The following is a 21,534-nucleotide window of genomic DNA, read 5'->3' on the forward strand; positions in this document are numbered from 1 at the left end:
TCCCATGTCTGCGCTGTAGAAAAATCTACCTGAGGGCGGGTCCAAGTGGTCACATGACCTTTTGGTCAGAGAGCAGATGCTTGGCCCCGCCCTCCTCTGTAGGAACAAGCTAAGTTGTTTTTTAGTTTTCACTTTACCTTTTTCCAGCGACATTCAGGAGGCTTGCTCATCCACCCACCAGCTGTTGCTAGGTGGCAAGCCTACCGATGAACAAACAGTGTTTTTCTTAGTAAAAACACACACAAACAAAAATAGCAGCGCTGGGGGAATTATTTGTAAATAATTGAAAAAATAATAATAATAAGAAGGATTGAGTGTTAATTAATAAGACATTTAATACATAAAATAGGCCTTTTTGGTTAAAAAATGGTGGATAGGTGTCCACACAATTTTACATACAATTGAAATCAATGATTGTGGGTCACAACATAATGACTGTCTATCACATTAGCATCCGTTCCTATTTAGTAACCTGGACATTTCTGGCAGATGAAGACAGACTGACGGCGCAGTCACACCAATGCACTTTACCCGATAGCCGCTAGAGGTGTAGTCCCTTAGGAATGTCTCTGATGTTTTTTTTTCTTCCCCAGTCAGAAATCAATCAACTTGGGAATCCTCATTTAGCACGGTGTCCTTTTTGGCAGGATGGGGTAGATGGTGTTCCTCAGTAGGAGAAAAGTTGTCTCAATCAAAATGCAGGTGGCAAAGTCCAGTGTTTGGTCCGGATGTGATGTGGCAGTCAAACTGGCGTACTGAATGACCCAGATAGCCTCCTCCTTACGCGTTTCACTGCTAGGCACTGCAGCTTTATCAAAGGTGACTTAGGTAGGCTATTGGTGAAATATTTATACCATAGATAATTGGCAAACGATAAACAGCTGTTACACTCAATCCTTCTAATGATTTAAAATGTGCAAAAAACAATTTAAACTAACCCTTTTATGGGTTTCTTATATACTCTAAGGTCAGACTCAATTATGAAAATTTTGTTTTGAGGAAGGGATTTGGTCGAAAAGTGAGTTTTATTTCTACACTAATGAACCTATAGGGTAGTACTTCCGGGTCACGGAAGTTATTCATATGGGTACGGAAATCTGTTTCCCCCTTAGACTTTAACAAGTATTGTATCAGTAGTTAATCTAGGTGTGTGATTAACACGTCTTTTGTCCGTGTTTTGTGTAAAAGGACTTCTTGATCATAATAGCGGCTAACTGGAGCGCATTTGCGTTCCACTGAACGGAGCTTGTCTCCGTGACTTCCGGTCACGTGACGTCCGCCGCCGCCGCTGCCTCTGGGAAATGTAGTACACTATTCTATGGCAGGGTCCACGTGACCGGGCGGCGTGTTGTTGGCATGGAAACTTATACACAATGTGCTTTCCTTCTCTAGACCCCGTTTAAATACCGTTGAGGCATCAAAAATCTCTTCCTCACAATCTAGTGCCGAATACCGGAAGTTGGGACTGTACAGGATGGCAGAAAAAGATGTTTTTTTCTTTAAAAAAATAATTGATCTACATAGTGGGAACTTCTCACTAGTAGTTATAATTTAATAGTCCTGGCATAGGATGACCTCATATAGGAGAGTAGATATTGTAGAAACATGTGGGGAAAATTGGGACAGTGTCATTAGGTCTTTACTCGTTCAGAAACTGTAATTTTTTAGTCACAGTTTAAAAAGATTTTAAATATGAATTTTGGGCACATTCTCTGATCGTCTTTCATATTAATAAATCCAATGATATTCTGACTGTGGCTAGTTTATACATTAAGCATAGACAATCTATGGGGGAATGAGAAAAGGAAGGAAATAGGAGGGAGTAGGAGGGGATTGGTAAAACCAACCTGATGCTGGTTGTCAATGTGTAGTCCCTCCCTGAAAAAGGGAGTTGACAAGGCCAAAGTCCTTTATCCAGTTGATGAGTTTAATTTTTTCATAAAAGAAATTTTTTTTTTTTTTTTTTAATACATAAACAAAGAAGAAAGAAATTTGGGGGAGGAGGGGGGGGAGGAGGGGACGGAGGGGGGTGGTGAAGGGGGGAAAAATTTCTTTTATGAAAAAATTAAACTCATCAACTGGATAAAGGACTTTGGCCTATTTCCTTCCTTTTCTCATTCCCCCATAGATTGTCTATGCTTAATGTATAAACTAGCCACAGTCAGAATATCATTGGATTTATTAATATGAAAGACGATCAGAGAATGTGCCCAAAATTCATATTTAAAATCTTTTTAAACTGTGACTAAAAAATTACAGTTTCTGAACGAGTAAAGACCTAATGACACTGTCCCAATTTTCCCCACATGTTTCTACAATATCTACTCTCCTATATGAGGTCATCCTATGCCAGGACTATTAAATTATAACTACTAGTGAGAAGTTCCCACTATGTAGATCAATTATTTTTTTAAAGAAAAAAACATCTTTTTCTGCCATCCTGTACAGTCCCAACTTCCGGTATTCGGCACTAGATTGTGAGGAAGAGATTTTTGATGCCTCAACGGTATTTAAACGGGGTCTAGAGAAGGAAAGCACATTGTGTATAAGTTTCCATGCCAACAACACGCCGCCCGGTCACGTGGACCCTGCCATAGAATAGTGTACTACATTTCCCAGAGGCAGCGGCGGCGGCGGACGTCACGTGACCGGAAGTCACGGAGACAAGCTCCGTTCAGTGGAACGCAAATGCGCTCCAGTTAGCCGCTATTATGATCAATAAGTCCTTTTACACAAAACACGGACAAAAGACGTGTTAATCACACACCTAGATTAACTACTGATACAATACTTGTTAAAGTCTAAGGGGGAAACAGATTTCCGTACCCATATGAATAACTTCCGTGACCCGGAAGTACTACCCTATAGGTTCATTAGTGTAGAAATAAAACTCACTTTTCGACCAAATCCCTTCCTCAAAACAAAATTTTCATAATTGAGTCTGACCTTAGAGTATATAAGAAACCCATAAAAGGGTTAGTTTAAATTGTTTTTTGCACATTTTAAATCATTAGAAGGATTGAGTGTAACAGCTGTTTATCGTTTGCCAATTATCTATGGTATAAATATTTCACCAATAGCCTACCTAAGTCACCTTTGATAAAGCTGCAGTGCCTAGCAGTGAAACGCGTAAGGAGGAGGCTATCTGGGTCATTCAGTACGCCAGTTTGACTGCCACATCACATCCGGACCAAACACTGGACTTTGCCACCTGCATTTTGATTGAGACAACTTTTCTCCTACTGAGGAACACCATCTACCCCATCCTGCCAAAAAGGACACCGTGCTAAATGAGGATTCCCAAGTTGATTGATTTCTGACTGGGGAAGAAAAAAAAACATCAGAGACATTCCTAAGGGACTACACCTCTAGCGGCTATCGGGTAAAGTGCATTGGTGTGACTGCGCCGTCAGTCTGTCTTCATCTGCCAGAAATGTCCAGGTTACTAAATAGGAACGGATGCTAATGTGATAGACAGTCATTATGTTGTGACCCACAATCATTGATTTCAATTGTATGTAAAATTGTGTGGACACCTATCCACCATTTTTTAACCAAAAAGGCCTATTTTATGTATTAAATGTCTTATTAATTAACACTCAATCCTTCTTATTATTATTATTTTTTCAATTATTTACAAATAATTCCCCCAGCGCTGCTATTTTTGTTTGTGTGTGTTTTTACTATATGTGAGGGGTGTAACTACCCCCTCACGTCATAGCAGCAGCATTAGAAAATACAGCACCTGTAAGCGCCCGATCCACCATTCATTTGGTAACAATTTAGTGTTTTTCTTAGTAACTGCATGTAAGTCTACCATTCATTTCACTGGAAGTTACCATTTTCTATTTAGAAGCTATGCACATGTCCTTATAGAGAGAGAGTCTCAATGACTGCAGTTGCATAGTTCCAAAATGATCATAAGGCCCAGTGGAAGACCACAGCTGACTCTGTGCAGCGATTTGTACTTTGTGACTATATAATTGTGTTGTTCCTAATAACTCTGTCAAATATCAGTTGTGTATTACATGTTCTGTAACAGATGCAGATAGCTATACACAGACACACTCAGCAGCACAAATATTTACTCTGGATTTTAATAAATTGTTTAGCATAACAAGATTCATTTTTACATCACATTTCAAATAAAGTGCTTATTCTAAATAATATACATCCATCTACTCTACACTGGAACTTTTACTGGATATCATGCAAGCCTTAAGAAACATAAAATCAGATATTTAAAGTAAAGCGATTTAAATTAAATTAAAACTGTAGAACAGCTGCAAATTGCTGAACACTCACTGTAAGGGTATATAAAATGCTGGTTGTCACCTGCTAACCCGCACACTGGGGACAGCATTTTTCTGTCTAATGCGGCCTATACGCTAACAGGCGACTCCCCGATGCCGACCTTATGAGCGGCGATTTCTCTGGGGATCAGCAAAATATAACATGTTAAAAATTCCTAACTCACGATTCAGATAATTTTTGGGTCGGAATCGGTGAATCCAGATCGTCCAACATGTTGGATTTTGCAGATCACCTGACCCAGTCATCGACAGAACGGAGAATTGGCATAATTAGCTGCTGTTGTATGGGCCCTTTAAGTCAATATCCATGACATGTTAGCCTACCAGTTTACTTGTAACTACTGGCATCACTGAGGTATGATCCTCAGGTCTCAGGTTGTATGAATATTTATTCAAATTGCTGCCTCTACTGTATTTATGTGATTGGTCCTTCAAGCTGGCCTGTTCCTCATGCTAGATCCTGACTTATAACTTGCGTTGTCCATCTGGCACAAATACAATGTGTGTTGGGAGTACCACGATTTTAAAGTAAAAGTTAAACTGCACTTTGAATATTATTAAAGTACAAAAATAACATGCTTCTGTGCATATGCTAAGCTGTACACAATCCTGCATCTCCAGCATATGCTAGCCATATGTCACATACACCCATGTGCTGGGCTGCCATCAGAAATTGTGGGGCCCGAGACAGACAAAACAAACAGAGCCCCCCCACCAAAAAAAAGATTCTGCCATCATGACATTACATATAGGTGGAGCATTGGGGACTTGCAGGAACGACTCACAGAGCTGATGTGCAGGGAAGGCTTGTTGTAAGTCCTCCCAGCTCATCAGCCTGCTGTTGTTGCGCTGCCTGTGCAGCTTTCCAAGTTTTGGCTGAAGTATCCAGGGGTGTGCCCCCCTCTCTATAAAGGATCGGGACTCCAGTCCCCCCCCCTCCCCTCTGATGGCTGCCCTGCTCATGTGTTTAACCATCGCTTTGGTACAGCAGAAACATCTCTGTGCATATGAAAAGATAGAGATACAAGAAAGCATCTGCTGTGCAAGCCGCGATTTTCATCATGAGTGTATTTTATCCTGACAACCTGTATTCTTAAATGTACATGCACCTGGTAGCCATTTGCCAATACACAAACATGCCCTTATGGTACTCAGTCTTCCCATGCTCTCCAGACTCAGACATGTGTAAGTGTCAGAACTCTGTAGACACATATGCATTTGCTGGTTTCTGGAGCATACGAAAGTGGTTTTATACAAGATAGGCTGCACAAACAGGAATAGTGCTCAGCATCATCAGGTCTTTCTACAAGTCAACTCTTCAAACAATAGTACATACAGAGGCAGGGAACCATTATTATATTTGTATAGCAGTTGCTTATTACCATGCATATTTTCTTTTTAGAATTCCTTAAATACAGGCAATACATATCATAATGTAATTGGGAGGATTTGGTCCACATGGTAGGAAAGCATGGTATATTTGCCCCAGTCTGTAATTCTGCATCAAAAATTTGGTAAACCCGGTAAACTGCCCCAGCTTGCAGCCATATTTTTATGTACATTACGATAGATAATACGGGAAACATTGGCGAAGTCTGGTGCACAGGTAAATATGTAAACATATCCTGAAACCCAAGACAACCAATTAATCAGACTCAGCATTTTGCCTCATTTCTATTAATAAGGCTCATTCACGAAACCACCAAGTATTATGCACGTGTGCTTTTCTGTCCCCAAAACTGACACTTTTATAGGAATAAAGTGTTCCTAAACGGTTCAGTTTTTCTCTTAAAATACTGTTTATTTTTAAATAGTCTCATGTATAAATGCTAAATAAATTATGAGGGTAGTGGACATAGGGCCTGTATTTTGTATACGCCTAAATATCCCTGGGGGTTCACTACGATCTGTCGGCGGCCGGCCTCCCGGCGACCAGCATACTGGCGCCGGGAGGCCGGCCGACCGACAGTGTGGCGAGCGCAATTAAGCCCCTTGCGGGGTCGCTGCGGGCACGGTGGCGCGCGTAGCTATTTATTCTCCCTCCAGGGGGTTTGTGGACCCCCACGAGGGAGAATAAGTGTCAGTATGCCGGCTGTCGGGCTCCCGGTGCCGGTATGCTGGTCGCCGGGAGCCCGACCGCCGGCATACTGAAGACCACCCATCCCTGGAAATCTACTTTTCCATAAAAGGAGCAACTGGAAGCTTCACAATGCTTGCCATAAAAAGAATAAGCCAAGAAACATGGTCCTGCTGCAGGAACCCCACCACTACCTCCCACTTCTAGCATTTATATATACTGTAACTAAATAAAACTCTCCTTTATTCATTATGCAAGGTGGTCTTCAGGTTGCCGGCTGTCGGGATCCCGGCGCACAGTATACCAGCACCGGAATCCCGACAGCCGGCATACCGACACTTTTTCTCCCTCGTGGGGGTCCACGACCCCCCTGGAGGGAGAATAAATAGCTACGCGCGCCACCGTGCCCGCAGCGAGCCCACAAATGGCTCATTTGCGCCACGCTGGTCGGTATGCAAGCGGTCGGCCTTCCGTCGCCGGTATGCTGGTCGCCGGGAGCCCGGCCGCCGGCATACCATACTATACCCATTATGCACAGTGATGTCCCTGGTGCACACATGGCAGGAAACTAGCTACCTGCCCACCTCCTCATATCACTTGTGCAAAATGTTGCACCCCCCATCCCTTATGCCATCTTGGCTACTAAATCCATACATGTAAAGCCTGGTACATTTGTATAAAAGTATGAGAGATATGATAATTATAAGCTACATAAGCGCGGTCACACAATTTGGGGATGAATCGGGAATCTCTGGGAACTACAGTTAAAGGAGAAATGTGACGGAGTAGAGCATATGGAATTAAGATGTTTGCAGAGGAAAAGCTACTGAGGAAACACTGACCAGTAAATAGACAATTGGATAAATGTAGTGTTAGTTCTGAATGTAACACGCTCCTACAGTAAGAAACAAGTTACAGAAACCAGCCATCACCGCACAGGCCTCCTGCTCAGCAGCAGCATAAAATAGGCTTATGTAATCTAGCTCTGTTTTACTGAACACATTCCGTGTGCATCTAAAGTGTCCGTCATCTACAAACAGTGATGGCTGCCACTTTGGGTGGCCAATCCCGGGATCGGCAGGATCCCGGGATTCTGGCCAAAAAACGTCCGGGATACAATTCCGAGATTGGAAGCTCCAATCCTGGGTATTTAGGGGTCAGCGTTGAGCGTCCTCAGGATGCTCAGACGATTCCCGGCTCCCCCTGCACACGCAGCAGCGTGACCTCTAACTCTGAGATCACGCTGCGCAGTCACTCACCTGCCGCCGAGCCCGGAAAGCTATCCGTTGCCCGCCACGAAGGTGGTTAAAGTTCCCACCCGCCCCAGCAGTTAGGCGAGTTAGGTGTGCGGTTGGGGCAGGTGGGGAGAGGCGGCGAGGACGGGATCCCATGTATCGGGATTGACCATTTTTCAATCCCGATACACGGGATTGAAAAAAAATGGCCACCCTACTGCCACTGTATGGGCTAAATAATCTTCATCAATATGCTCTGGACTAGTGAATGGGATTTAGTTAATATACCGGCTGTCGGGATCCCAGCATTCAGGATCCCGACAACCAGCAAAATGCCGGTGGTCGGAATACTGACCGCTCCCTGGTATTCCCACTTGGGTGGTGGGTCCACGCCACCAACCAAGGGAGAAAAGAAACCGGCAGCCGGGATACTGTCTCCATCCCCTATTGAACGGATAGACTTTGTATACATAGCATCAATAGGGGAAGGACAGATGTATCCCTATTTGATATTGTCAATTGGTTTAAGTACACTTTTGGACCCATGTTCAACTTCGTGAGTGTGGTCATTACAAAAATATGCAACCCTCATTTGTTACTCTAACATAATTATACGGGTGAATAATGGTTGTTCTGTGCAAGGCTTCTAAAGAGAGATGCAAATGTCTCCTTACTATGTAAATTATGGCCAGAAAAGGGTTAAATATATTTGCTAACAAAAAAGTCAAAGGGGTTAGCCACGAATGCAACGGAAATAGAAAACAACCCGGTTCCATGACTTGATTATCTTAAAATCGGTGAGGGTTTTTGCTTTCTCTGATTCAAATCTTTTTTATTTTTTTATTTTATTTTTTATAAATATACCTATACTGACATAGTGAAAAATCAAAATAATATGGTGGTTATTGGCTATCGTTAACCACACATAAACATCAATTCTAATCGTATCAATATTAAATCTAGCATTAAGTGTAGATTGGTAATTTAGGAATCGATATCTAAAAATTAAATATTATGGCAAAACTAAATTATGCAAAGAAACAAAAGAAAAAAGATAACCAAAGAAATAAACAAACAGTTTCAGAGATAAATGACCCATGTCAGCACCATAGCCTCTATAAAACAAACATGCTTTTTAAGGGTTTGGTTTCCCCTTAATCTGGGCACATGTAAATGTGAATAAAGGAGCTGAGACCTGCAAGAACGCATTACATTGAAAATATGTGTTGAAAATATATCCTTTCTTGGCCAGAAGATTATTTTACAGGATAGAAAAATGCTGCCTGTGCCCTCAGGTGTTAGTTTTATGCATATGGCTCCCATAGTTGTAATGCAATGAAGCACATTAATGCTTATACTGACACAGGAGTGTAAAGACCTGTTCAGGGGGATTCAATCTGTGTGTGGACGTTCAGAACATTGCTTCTTTCAGGGGCAAGTGTCTGATAGGCTACTGAACTGTGCCACTCCTTAAATTATTACTAAAAAGAGAATGACTTAGATTTTTTTTTTTTTTGTATTCTTGGAAACCACCTGGCTAATCAAGGATAACCCTTGAAAATATATATATATTTTAATATTGCAGATATTATAAGATATCCACAACCTTGATTTGTACCAATGGTGTACTGCTTATTACGGATCTGTCACTTCTTACTGAAGCAATGTTTTACATTTGAAAACCCCCCAAAACATAACAAAAACTGCAAATGCAATAGGGAACAAGTTAGAACTGTCCAAGTCACAAAGTTTCCTCTGAGAAGATGCAGAGGACACAAGCATGGGAAATTCATACTGTCAACGCAGCTAATCTCAGCCAACATTCATACTGAACCTTAATTGGAAATTTATACAGATGAAAATTTGAAACCATTTTGGAAACCTCACCCTATTGAAAAACTGGTTAGGAAGACAGCACCGTCTTTCCATAAGATCCTTATCTGCGCACAGCGTCAATGAAGGACCACTACGGCTTTACAAAGTGTCTAGTAAAGATCTAGATCATTGCTTGACTAGACTAGAGCATTCTATTGGCACTCTGTATAGTATAATATGCGAGACCTAGAGTAGCTCATATTCATTTTTTCCTAACAGTGTATCAATCTCCCATGAGCCACTGAGAAATAATCCTATATGGCAAATAACGTAAAAGAAAGTGGTTGGGACACAAATGACACACAAAACAAAAGGACTGACAATCAGATGTGCTGCTAAGTGGCCAACAAGTTGCACCATACAAGCTTGGGGTCATTATTCTGCCAGTTTAATAAGTGCTTTTATTCCTCCACCTCAGTACCGGGCAGAATACCAGTCATTATCATTAATTTGGATCAGTTCAGTCACTACATCCATGAGGTTGTAGTTGTGTTTGCGCAGGAGTCGCTGGTTGAGTTGCCGGTCACAGAATCCCATCTCTACCAGCACAGCCATCATGGCTCCAGCTTGTTCCTCTGAGCACGGGGGCTGGAGAGAAAGAATAACCTGATTACACTGAGAGATTAATGGATGTGGCCTCAGATTAATTTGTAAAACAAAAGGCATAGTTTTATTTAAAACCTTACACATTTTGGCTCTTCAATACTCACGGAAGCCATTACAATAGGCTAGTATCCCTTTTAGTAAGTAGAGAAAGGTAATATAATAGCACCCCCTGTGATAGTATATAAGGGAGCTCCCTCTCTCCCCTAGTGTCTCTCCTACCTCTATATGAGACAGATTGCTAGTGTTTCTTACTTTCTGCTGAAGTCATTCATCATTCCAAAGCTGATGAACCATGTACAGGTGCTGCAGTCTGCTTTGGCTACAACAGGTCTGTTACCAAACTAACTGCAAAAACATTGCTCCCTGGAATAGGTGTATCTTTCATGTATACAATTGCCATTTAGAGGAAGGGCTGGATGGATGGATCTGAACTGTAGTTACACTTATGGTGTATAGTATCTGCCAACAGGGGGCCTAATTTATGTTTGGACACAATGGCGACGTTCATGCAAAGCATTTCCGGGGGGGGGGAATCTGCCTTCATCTGCGATCATGTACATAGAGAAACATGGCACTAGCATCGCTACTGCCGCAGCCAGTCTGTGTGACCACAGACTCGAGCAGTTGGTGTTCCTCGTTATTGTGTCTGTGCTGTGTATGTGTATGCAGTTGCGGAGGACTTTGCTATGGCTCTGGTGGGCATCTATATTCTTTTTTTTTTTTTGAAAAGTTTTATTGGTCGATTTACAGTAATACATAGAAACGGTGCATTTCACAGACATAGAAAAGCAAAGCAGTATTATAGTACACACAACAATGAAGTAATAGAACAATCAAATGAGTAAATCTTTTTTTGTTTTTAAGAGAGATGACAGAGATAGTGCAAGAGAAGAAAGAGTCCACTGGGTCCATGGTGTGGCCAACCAGCCCAGGGGAGTGAGAGAACAGGAAGAATAGAGATAGGAAAAGGAGGAGGCAAGATCGTGGGCAAAAGGGGAAATGGATATAAGAGGAAGGGAGGTCCGAGTGGCGGGGTCCGGGCAGCCAACATACAAGGTGGAGAACGTATCTTAATCAGCTACTAAATGGGGAGGGGGCATTTTAAGTAGTGAGCCAAGGTGCCCAGATTTTATCGAACGCCCTGGCAGAATGTCTAATGACACTTCCATCTTATAAATGTACCAAATGTAAGCGACAATGGACTGTAGGGATGGTGGGGAGGGCAACCTCCAGGCCTTCGCAATTTGACATGTCGTGGCAGTAGCCACATGACGTAATAACTTGTTCTGATGTTTAGTTAAATGTCGGGAGGTCCAGAGGCAGTAGAAAGTATTTAGCATTTTTGACTAATCGTCCTCAAGTGGTTAAAATGGGCAGTATTAGGTCTGACGAGGCACAAATTAATACAGGTGTACCCCAGGGTTGTGTTCTTAGTCCTTTTTTATATTCATTGTTTACTTATGATTGTGTATCAGCAGACGCATCAGTTAAATTGATTAAATTTGCGGATGATATTGCCGTAGTTGGGTTAATTAGTGGTAATGATGAGCTGGCATACAGGACGGAAGTTGCAAAGTTAGTTAATTGGAGTAATGAAAATCATTTATTTTTAAATAGTGGGAAGACAAAAGAACTGATTATTGATTTTAGGAGAAGGCAGCTACCGAAGTTACCAGTGTTTGTTGGCGATCAGGAAGTGGAAATGGTTAACTCATTCCGGTTTTTAGGTATTCAGATCTCGTCATGCTTGACTTGGTCTGAGCACTTGCTATTGATAGGAAAAAAGGCTCAACAACGACTTTTCTTCCTGCGGCGTTTAAGGGCCGCAGGTGTTGGTGCTCAGACCATGTTAAATTTTTATAGGTGCTCGATAGAGAGCATTCTTAGTTATGGGATCGTGGCATGGTATGGCGGTTGTACTCTAAAAGATCGATGGGCATTAGAGAGGATAAGGAAATCGGCTAGTAAAATTATTGGTTCACCACTGCCTAGCTTTGATGATTTGTATAGGAGTAGGGTTTTAAGCAAAGCCAGGTGTATTTTACTAGATAGTGCTCATCCTTTTAATATGCTTTTTGTAAAACTTCCGTCACTAAAGAGATTTCGTTCTCTGATGGCTCGTACCAACCGGTTTAGGGTTAGTTTTATCCCATCTGCTGTACGTATGTTAAACGAATGATTTATTTTTAGGTTTGTTTTATGTTCTCGCTTGCTACTATTTGATGCCTTGTACAATGTAATTTCGTCTGTCAATTTGTTTTGGCTGATGACAATAAACTTGAACTTGATTTAGGGTCCAGGGGGATTGGGGTAGAAAATAGGGCCGAAAGAAGTCGGACAACTTCCTTCCATAAAGGCACTAGTTTCGGGCAAGTCCACCAAATATGCAAGTACGTCCCCTCAGAAGCACAACCCCTCCAACAACCATCAGAAACATCAGGGTACATCGTCTTTAAACGAGAAGGTACATAGTACCAACGGTATACCAGTTTATATACATTTTCCTTTATCCTGACACAGATAGAGCTAGAGGACGCATTACTCCAAATTTCACCCCACTCCTCCTCCTCCTCCAAAGTGACACCCAGATCTCTCTCCCAGGCCAGTTCTCTGTGATCTCTGGAAGTAGCAGAGCCCTGCAATAGTAAAGCATAGAGATCCGATATAAGACCTCTCGTAGAAGCGCGTCGCATGCATATATTTTCAAGAGTAGTGAGAGGCCTAGAAGAGAGAGTGGTTTGAACCCCGGAGTGAAAGTGTCTAAGTTGAAGGTAGCGAAAAAATTCACTATGAGGGAGAGAGTATTGTGTCTGAACCTGGGTAAACGAAGGAAAGGGCGTGCCAGAGGCAATGTCGTTGAGGAAGGCAATGTTTCCCTGTTTCCAGAGTGAGAAAGCAGATTTTACCATTCCCGGAGGGAAAGCAGGGTTATGGAACAGAGGTATGAGGGGGGAAGGGTTAGGGGCCAGTTGATGTTTCCTCACTACAAAATCCCAAATATATAAAGAACGGATCACCACTGGGTGAGATGAGGTGGCACGAGGGCGGGCGGCTCTCGGAAGCCATAAAAGGGAAGAAAGTGTGGAGAGTCCCAGCTCACCGGCTTCGACAGTTATCCATACCTTGTTCACCCTCGGACCACACCAGTGGACACAGGATGCCATCTGAGCTGCGTGATAATAGTATTTAAAATTGGGTATACCCAAACCTCCACTCCCAGAAGGCCGTTGTAGCAGCGAGAGTTTAATTCTAGGGTGTTTATTGGCCCAAACAAAACGGGAAGTTTGATGCTGCAAGAATTTAAAAACGTATGGGGGAACGTAGATCAGGAGGGTCTGGAAAAGGTAAATAAGTCTGGGAAGAACATTCATCTTTACAGAATTGGCACGTCCAATCCATGAGATGAAATAGGAGGACCAAGTTTGGAGATCCGAGCGAATTCGGTCTAAAAGGCGTGGGTAGTTCGCTTGAAAGAGTTGATGGTGTCTGTGGGTTAGGTAAATACCTAGGTATTTGAGTTTTCGGTTATGCCAGGAGAATGGGAATGTTGATTCAAGTTGTGTCCTAGACGCAGGAGTAATGTAAAAATCGAGTACTTCAGTTTTAGTAGCGTTAATCTTGTAACCCGAGTGTTGCGAATAGAGGTCAATCTCAGAGAGGAGAGGAGATAGTGACGATGTCGGGTTTGAAAGAGAAACCAGTACATCGTCAGCATAAAGTGCAATCTTGTGTTCCGTGTGGCCGATTTGAATCCCCGTAATACTCGGGTTGAGACGAACCCGGGCCGCTAAAGGCTCCATGACGAGGGCAAAAATCAAGGGCGAGAGCGGGCATCCCTGTCTGGTACCATTAGATATCTTAAGGCATGAAGAAGTGACCCCATTGACAGAGACCCGCGCTGAAGGGTTGCGATACAGTGCCGAGACGCCATCATAAAACTTACCGGAAGAGCCCATGCGTTGGAGAACAGCGAAGGGCCACGAAATGCAATCAAACGCCTTCTCCGCATCCAGGGCTAGCAGCAGGGAAGAGGACTTTTGTCGGTGGATAGAATGGATAATATCAATGGCCCTTCTGGTGTTATCCGAGGCCTGTCGGCCTGGGATAAATCCAACCGGATCGGGATGTACCAGTCCAGGGAGAAGGGGGACCAACCTCAAAGCCAGAATTTTCAGATCGACATTGAGCAATGAAATGGGCCTATAATTACCGGGGTCTCTGTCAGGCTTAGGGATCACAACGATATCAGCTTGGGTAGTCGCCGGAGCAAAAGATGCGCCCCCCAAGATCTGGTTAAAAAGGGCGGTAAGGTGAGGGGCTAATATTTTAGCAAAGTGTTTATAATAGTGTGCCGTGAAACAGTCAGGGCCGGGGGCGGCTGAAGACCGCATGGACTAACGTCTCCTCTACTAAGATATCCTGATTAAGTGTGTCTAATTGGGCTGCGGAGATGCCCGGCAAAGGGGTCGAGGACAGGTAGGAACGCAGCCTCTCCGGATCGAGGGAAGGGGAATGCGTCTGGGTCGTCAAGTTATAAAAGGGAGCTATAGTAGTCCTTAAACTCATCAACCATTAGTTTAGGGTCATAGGTAGGCTCATCCAGAGTTCGGGAATACAATTTGTCAATTGCACCAGTCGCTTGTTTATGTCGCAATTTATTCGCCAGGAGGGAGTCTAATTTGTCCGCCTTGTCATAGAATTTCTGATTTAATCTTCGTAGAATGAGAGCCGCACGACGGGACAAAAGCGCATTCAATTGGCCTTGTAAATTAGTGATTTGTGCAAATAATGCAGAGCAGGAAGTTAGTTTATGCTGGGCGGTTAGGGTAGCAATTTGAGTTTCTAACAAATGTATCTCCCGCTTTTTTGCGCAGCGAGGAGTTCCGTGCCATAAGGAGGCCCCTCAAGGTGGCCTTATGAGCCTCCCAGATTATACTAGAAGAGACATTAAATATTAGAAAGGGTGGACGACAGGAATATGCGTCTAAGTCAGACACCCTTCTTGCAGAGGCAATAGCCAGTAAAAACAAGACCTTGGCCGTGAGCCATTTAAGGTCTACCGTCTCAAGAGGTTCAAATAGAGACTCTTGTAGGGCATTCAGGACAACAGACAGATCCCATGGAGCCATAGGAGGGACATAGGGAGGCTGAATCCATAAGACACCCTGAGTGAATGTATGAACGTCAGATATAGGCGCAATTTTTCTCTGAAACCATACCGACAAGGCAGATATGTGAACCTTGAGGGAGGCCAGACGAAGGCCTAAATCCAGGCTTCTTTGCAGAAAAGCCAGAATTCTGGAAGTTCTGAATCTGTATGCACCATAATTCTTATCAGCACACCAGGTAAAGTAAGAATTGCAGACCCTGTAATAAATCCGAGCAGATGCCGGTTTGCAGGCTTTTAACATAGTATGGATGACCGCCTCAGAGAATCCTTTGGCTCTAAGGAGTGATGCCTCAAGAGCCATGCCATCAAAGCCAGCCTGGCCAGGTCCGGATAAAGACAAGGGCCCTGTATGAGGAGGTCTGGGCGCTGAGGAAGTAGATGAGGACGCTCTGTCGATAGACCCTGCAGGTCTGAGAACCAATGTAGTCTGGGCGACTAGAAGTAGAAATCCTCCTTGTTTGAACTTCCGCAGGACCTTGGGCAGGAGTGACACTGGAGGGAACACGTAGGGCAGCCGAAAGTTCCATGGAATTAACAGTGCGTCCACGAACGTTGCTTGAAGATTCCTTGTCCTTGATCCGAAGAGTGGAACCTTGTGATTGTGTCGAGACGCCATCAGGTCAATCGTCTGGTAGGCCCCACTTGTCCACTAGGCGTTGAAAGACTTCCTGATGAAGAGTCCACTCTCCGGCGTGCACGTCCAGGCGACTGAGGAAGTCCGCGTCCCAGTTTAGGACGTCCAGAATGAACACTGCCAATATTGCTGGCAGATGGCGTTCCACCCAACGAAGGATTTTTGACACTTCCATCATAGCCATGCGGCTTTGAGTGCTGCCTAGATGGTTTATGTCTTCTGACTGTACTTGAACCGGCCTGTTCTGTACCAGAGGCAGGGCAAGAGTCAATGCATTGAACACCGCCCGCAACTCCAGAATGTTTATTGGGAGGAGTGACTCCTCCTTGGTCCAGCGAACCTGAAAAGAGTGTTGCTCCAACACCGCACCCCATTCCCTCAGACTGGCGTCCTTTGTCAGCAGGACCCAGTCGGGGATACGGAAGGGATGGTCCCTGCTCAATTGCTGGTCCTGTAGCCACCAGGTCAGCAACAGACGAACCTCTGGAGTCAAAGTGATCATGTGAGAGCTGATCCAATGAGGTAGGCCGTCTCACTTGGAAAGGATTAACCTCTGCAGAGGGCTAGAATTAAATTGAGCGTACTCTACCATGTCGAATGCCGACAGAATCAGCCAAGGACTTGCATCGCCGAGTGTATCGACACTCTGGAGCGACAAAGGAAGCATCTTGTCCTATCTTGAAGTCTCAGGATTTTTTATGGAGACAGAAAACAGTCGTTGACTGAGTGCCACCAGGTGCACCATGCACTGAGCTGGGACTAGCGAGGATTTCTTCCAATTGATGAGCCACCCGTGGGCTTGTAGGAAGCTTACAGTCAGATGTAGATGACTGAGGAGGACATCGTGGGATTTTGCCAGAATCAGCAAGTCGTCCAGGTACGGCAGGATCCTGACTCCCTGGCGACAGAGATGGGCCGTCATTACGGCCATGACCTTAGTGAAGATCCAAATAGTCGTAGGCAGTCCCAATGGCAGAGCCTGGAAGCAAACTGCAGGAACTGCTGATACGACATGGCAATATGTATATGCAGGTACGCATCCTGTATCCAGGGATACCATATAGTCTCCGGGTTCCATAGCCAGTATAATTGAGCGTAGTGTTTCCATACGGAACTTGGACACAAACTTGTTCAGTGATTTGAGGTTGAGTATAGGCCGGAAAGACTCATTGGGTTTCGGAACTAGAAACCGGGTCGAGTAATAACCTCTGCCTATCTGGACCAGAGGAATCGGCACTACCACTCCTGTATTCAGGAGAGAACTCACAACCCTTTGCAAAGCCTGCGCCTTTAATGGATCCAAAAGGGATAACCGTGGTGCAAAACTGGTGAGGGAGACGTCTCTTAAAGGAGACTGCGTACCCGTGAGAGACAATTTCTCTCACCCATGCATCTGAAGAGGTCATTAACCAGACCTGGGTGAACTGCAGAAGTCGGCCTTCAAACTCTGGGGGAGGCCCGCACCGTCATGAGGCAGGCTTGTCTTGTTTAGAAGCAGGCTAACGGGCTGCCCAGGACTGCTTTGCATTGGTCTTAGTGGTTTTGGGAGCACGAGACCGTCTCGGGTATGCCTGACCTTTTGCTTTCCCTTGAGGCCGAAAGGAACGAAAAGTGGTACCTTTAGCACTGTGCAGAAGAATCAGTATATGGGAGAAAGGCAGTCTTAGCAGCCGCCAATTCAGACACAATTTTATTTAGGTCTTCACTAAACAAAATGTCCCCCTTAAAGGGGAGTACCTCCAAGGTCTTTTTGGAGTCTAGGTCCACCTTCCATGACCTCAACCACAGAATATAGCGAGCCAGGACAGACGTGGTCGACGCCTTGGCTGCCAACACAACCGCCTCGGAGGACGCCTTCTGAATGTAATAGGCGGCGGTGGTAATGTGAGACAGGTATTGTCAGATATATCATCGGGCAGCTCTTCCTCTAATGCCTGAACCCACGCTTCAATTCCTTTTGCAGCCCAAGAGGCCGCAATTAGTGGGTCTATGTACAGCACCTGTAAGGGAGTAAATAGATTTCAGGCATCCCTCCACACACTTATCTTTCGGTTCCTTCAGTGAAGAGACAGTGGTGACAGGCAGAGTAGACGACACCACTAGGCGGGTGACATGAGAATCCACGGCCGGTAAATGTTCCCACTTTTTTATATAACTGCAGGGAGAGGAGAGCAAGCTAAGGCCCGTTTAAACAGAGGTAAATTTCTTCCCTGGATTACACCAGGGCTCTTGCCTTATGTCCACCAAATGGTCAGAATGGGGTAATAGATTTGTAACCACCTTCTGCCATTTAAACATCAGTTTTCTTAGCCACATTAGTGGAATCCTCATCATCAGTGATTTGTAGGATTTGCTTAACAGCAACCACAAGGGCCGGGACATCACTGTGCAATGGAGAATCCTCATCAGAAACACCTGATTCAGTGTCTGAAAAGACAGTATGCTCCCCCTCCTCTTCAGATGAAATATCTGAGAGATTTGTGGATTGTGAGGAGGAAGCAGCCCTCTTAGATGACCCAGAGACACCAGAGTGACTTGGAGAAGATTTCTGTCTGACCAAGGAATGATTTAATTGCTGCCACTGGTTAGACAAATTTTCCACCCAAGGCGGATTAACCATACGAACAATTTGTGGCTGTAGTGGCACAGGTGGTCCCATAGGGGGCATAAGGCGTTCCACCAGAGTACCCAGTAGGTTTGTGAATGCAACTCAGGGTGGCTCCTGATTGGTTACAGGAGCTGCGGACTGACTGGGAGATTTATGATACATAATACACAGACCATCATACACTGGCTTCCCCTTCTGGTAAATCTTTGGCGCATGCTCTGTATGATGCAGGAGCGTCCACAGACTTACTGCCCTTCTTGATAGACATTGTACACAAATGCAACAACAGAGCGATTTAGTACGATAAAGCCAGACAGAGTATAATACCGGTGAATAAATCCGTTCGTATGTGACTGTAGACAAAGTACACAACACCAGTAAATAAATCCGGCATTATGTGACCGAATACACAGTAGAATACACATAATAGGTAAATACTGTGACGCACTATATATATGAACCTGACGCACCTAGTCCCTTAGGGTACAGAATATAGTGATAAATATATCTGTGAAACCACACAGCAGATATAGGCACACACAGTCACAGGTAATGCAGATAATTATTATGACAATAAAACTGCACTGGACTAGTTTAGATATGTACAGATATACATATAACGCAGCACGGTCCTAGACCGGAGGTATATATCAGAATACTCGTACAATACATCCTATAATAGGTACACTTTTCTTAACTAACGCTGTCTGTATAAAGACGTGTGGCATACTGGAATGTTAACAGGTATTGGAAAGTTGCAAAAGCCATTTAATTCTTATCAGTGAGTGGGGGAGTTTATGGCCCCAAAACCAGTTCTGGCAGACAATGCCACATGTAGGAGGTTACGACAGGAAGTGTAGGGGGTTTTTAGGACAAGAAAAAGACACAGGCTAGAATTCAGTGTGAGCCGAGGACTGGGATGGAGGGCACAGGCTAGTGTCCAGGAGAAACGCAGTCTGGGGACTGTGGAACAAGTATGGTACTCCACAGTCCCTGGCATTATGGAGCAGTATGTAGGTGCTGCTAGGAAGAGCAAACGATATCCAGATTTGCAGTGTGAGAGCAGCAACAGCATGAGCAATCAGTGCAAGAAACAAAGGGGATCACCACCCTCAGGGGTACCCAAGAAGCAGGACGGGAGGTGTGAGTCTGCGGGAGAGGACGATCTGGGTGAGTGGTAAAAAACCACGTTTGGCGGAAGGCCCTCAGTAACGTGTCCATGAGAGATCCCGTTTAGATAGAGCTCCTAGCGAATGGGGGAGAGCACACTGAAATGAATCTCAGTTTGCAGACGCCGCACTACTGATTCCCAGAGACTGCGCTGGTATGTACTGTACTGTAATGCTGTCACATCATTGTTAATGCTGTTATTGCCAGTGAAACAAATGTAAGGAAATGTAACCTGATGTAACCCATATGAATATTACACTGAAAAGAGGAGAATAAGAAATCAAATGTTATTGTCGTGATAACCCTGTCTGAACTGGGAATAAACTGCTTGCTTATGTGATGAAACGGCCTGGCGTGCAATGCTTTTAAAAATGACTGATGGACCTGGCCCTGCCCGGCTATCACACATGTAGAATACTCAAGTGTTTGTAAAGTCACAGCGCTGTATTCAGGTGGCTTTACAAGGGAGACCTTGCCCTGCAGTCCCAGAGACTAGCCGCAATTATGCTTATAAGATGGCGCCCAGCATCTCAGTCAGGGAGTGAGGAGAGTGTGGGGCAGCTCCAGGGCAGGAAAATCTGCAGTAGATGTCCCCCTGGGCTGGGGAGAGGCTACAGGTCAAGCACCAGCTTCCCTATGCTAGACTTCCACCCCAGGTCCTATCGAGCCTTATTAAATGGGGCGTTAGTACACCCGACCTGTGCTCTATTGCCCTGGTGGTCTAGTGGGGACCCTGCTTGTTGACAGTGTCCACGCCAGCGCTGTGACAGTGTCCACGGACATAACGCGATTTAATGGTGGGTCCGCATGGGGGACCATCTTACCACCTCCCCGTAGTAGCCACGTGAACCAGGAGAGCGTCTGCAATCGTGTGTCTAAAGCCGGAGCTCCTCCGCCACAAGTACCCGGGAACAGGCCGCGGGAGTATGCAACACCGCTTGGGAGGTTATGGAGCTGCAGTGCTGAAGTGTCACCATGACATACAGTGCTGACAGCCCACTTCTGAAGAAAAAGCTTTTTCAGGGCTGCCCAGTGCAGCCCTCCTGTTAAGTGACCTGCTGCTGCAAGACCAACTGAAACTGAGCTCACAGTGCCTGGAGGCAGGGTTATAGAGGAGGCCCCAATGCATCCTGGGACAGCCTACAACTTTAGCCTGTTGGTGCCTCTGGATCAAGATCCACTCTACACCCTGATGTTTCCCTGTGGAAACCAATGTAACCTGCTGCATAAATAGGCAATAACATCAGATCTGTTTACAGCTCAGAGCCCGTGAAAAGCTCGTGGGCACCTTTCCTCAGGAGGCACTGCTCACAGAGTGAGCTCACCACCTTTATTTTATAATCTCATTCTGTAAAATTAAACCTTATTTCTGCCCTGCTCCAAAAAACTAGATGACCAGGATGCCGGATCTTATTTACCAAGAAGCTGCATGTACACTCTATTGATAGGACCCACTATTTTATACTCCCACTCTGTTACAAGCATCATCCTAATCCGATAACTGCATGACGAAATACACACACTAAAATCTCTAGGGCAACCAAGGGGTGTGGTATACGAGGTCTACATTCAGTAGGTCGACCCAATATGGCCGACATTGTTGACAGGTACAAAAAGGTGAACACGACAATGGTTGACACTTTTTTTTTTTGCATTTTTGGGGGTTAGTGCAGATAGTTTTTTCATCGTGGACCACCATTTGTAGAAACGTGTCCACTTGCGGGCTTGTTTCGCTCACCACACTTCGGGAACGATGTCTCACTCCGCTTTGCTTGCCACAAGGTTACTTAAGGTTATTATTTGTGACATGGATAGTCAAGTAAGGGAAAAGTGCAAAAACATGAAA

The 21,534-nt window shown here is 44.5% G+C and overlaps 1 protein-coding gene across 4 annotated transcripts in view; it reads right to left on the reverse strand.

Annotated features, from left to right (window-relative positions):
* Nucleotides 1-4,079: 4,079 nt before the first annotated feature.
* NBR1 (NBR1 autophagy cargo receptor) overlaps nt 4,080-21,534 on the reverse strand; it is a 159,048-nt gene continuing 141,593 nt past the window's right edge. For all 4 annotated transcript variants that reach the window (XM_063960067.1, XM_063960069.1, XM_063960066.1 and 1 more), the window contains 2 exons: nt 6,281-10,088; nt 4,080-6,235 (listed from right to left, as the gene is read on the reverse strand). In XM_063960067.1, the coding sequence (XP_063816137.1) occupies nt 9,915-10,088 (174 nt within the window). In that variant the 3' untranslated portion in view covers nt 4,080-6,235; nt 6,281-9,914. The remainder of the gene's footprint in view (nt 6,236-6,280; nt 10,089-21,534) is intronic.

This window comes from Pseudophryne corroboree, chromosome 3, assembly GCF_028390025.1.
Source record: "Pseudophryne corroboree isolate aPseCor3 chromosome 3, aPseCor3.hap2, whole genome shotgun sequence".
NCBI classification, from domain to species: Eukaryota; Metazoa; Chordata; class Amphibia; order Anura; family Myobatrachidae; genus Pseudophryne; species Pseudophryne corroboree.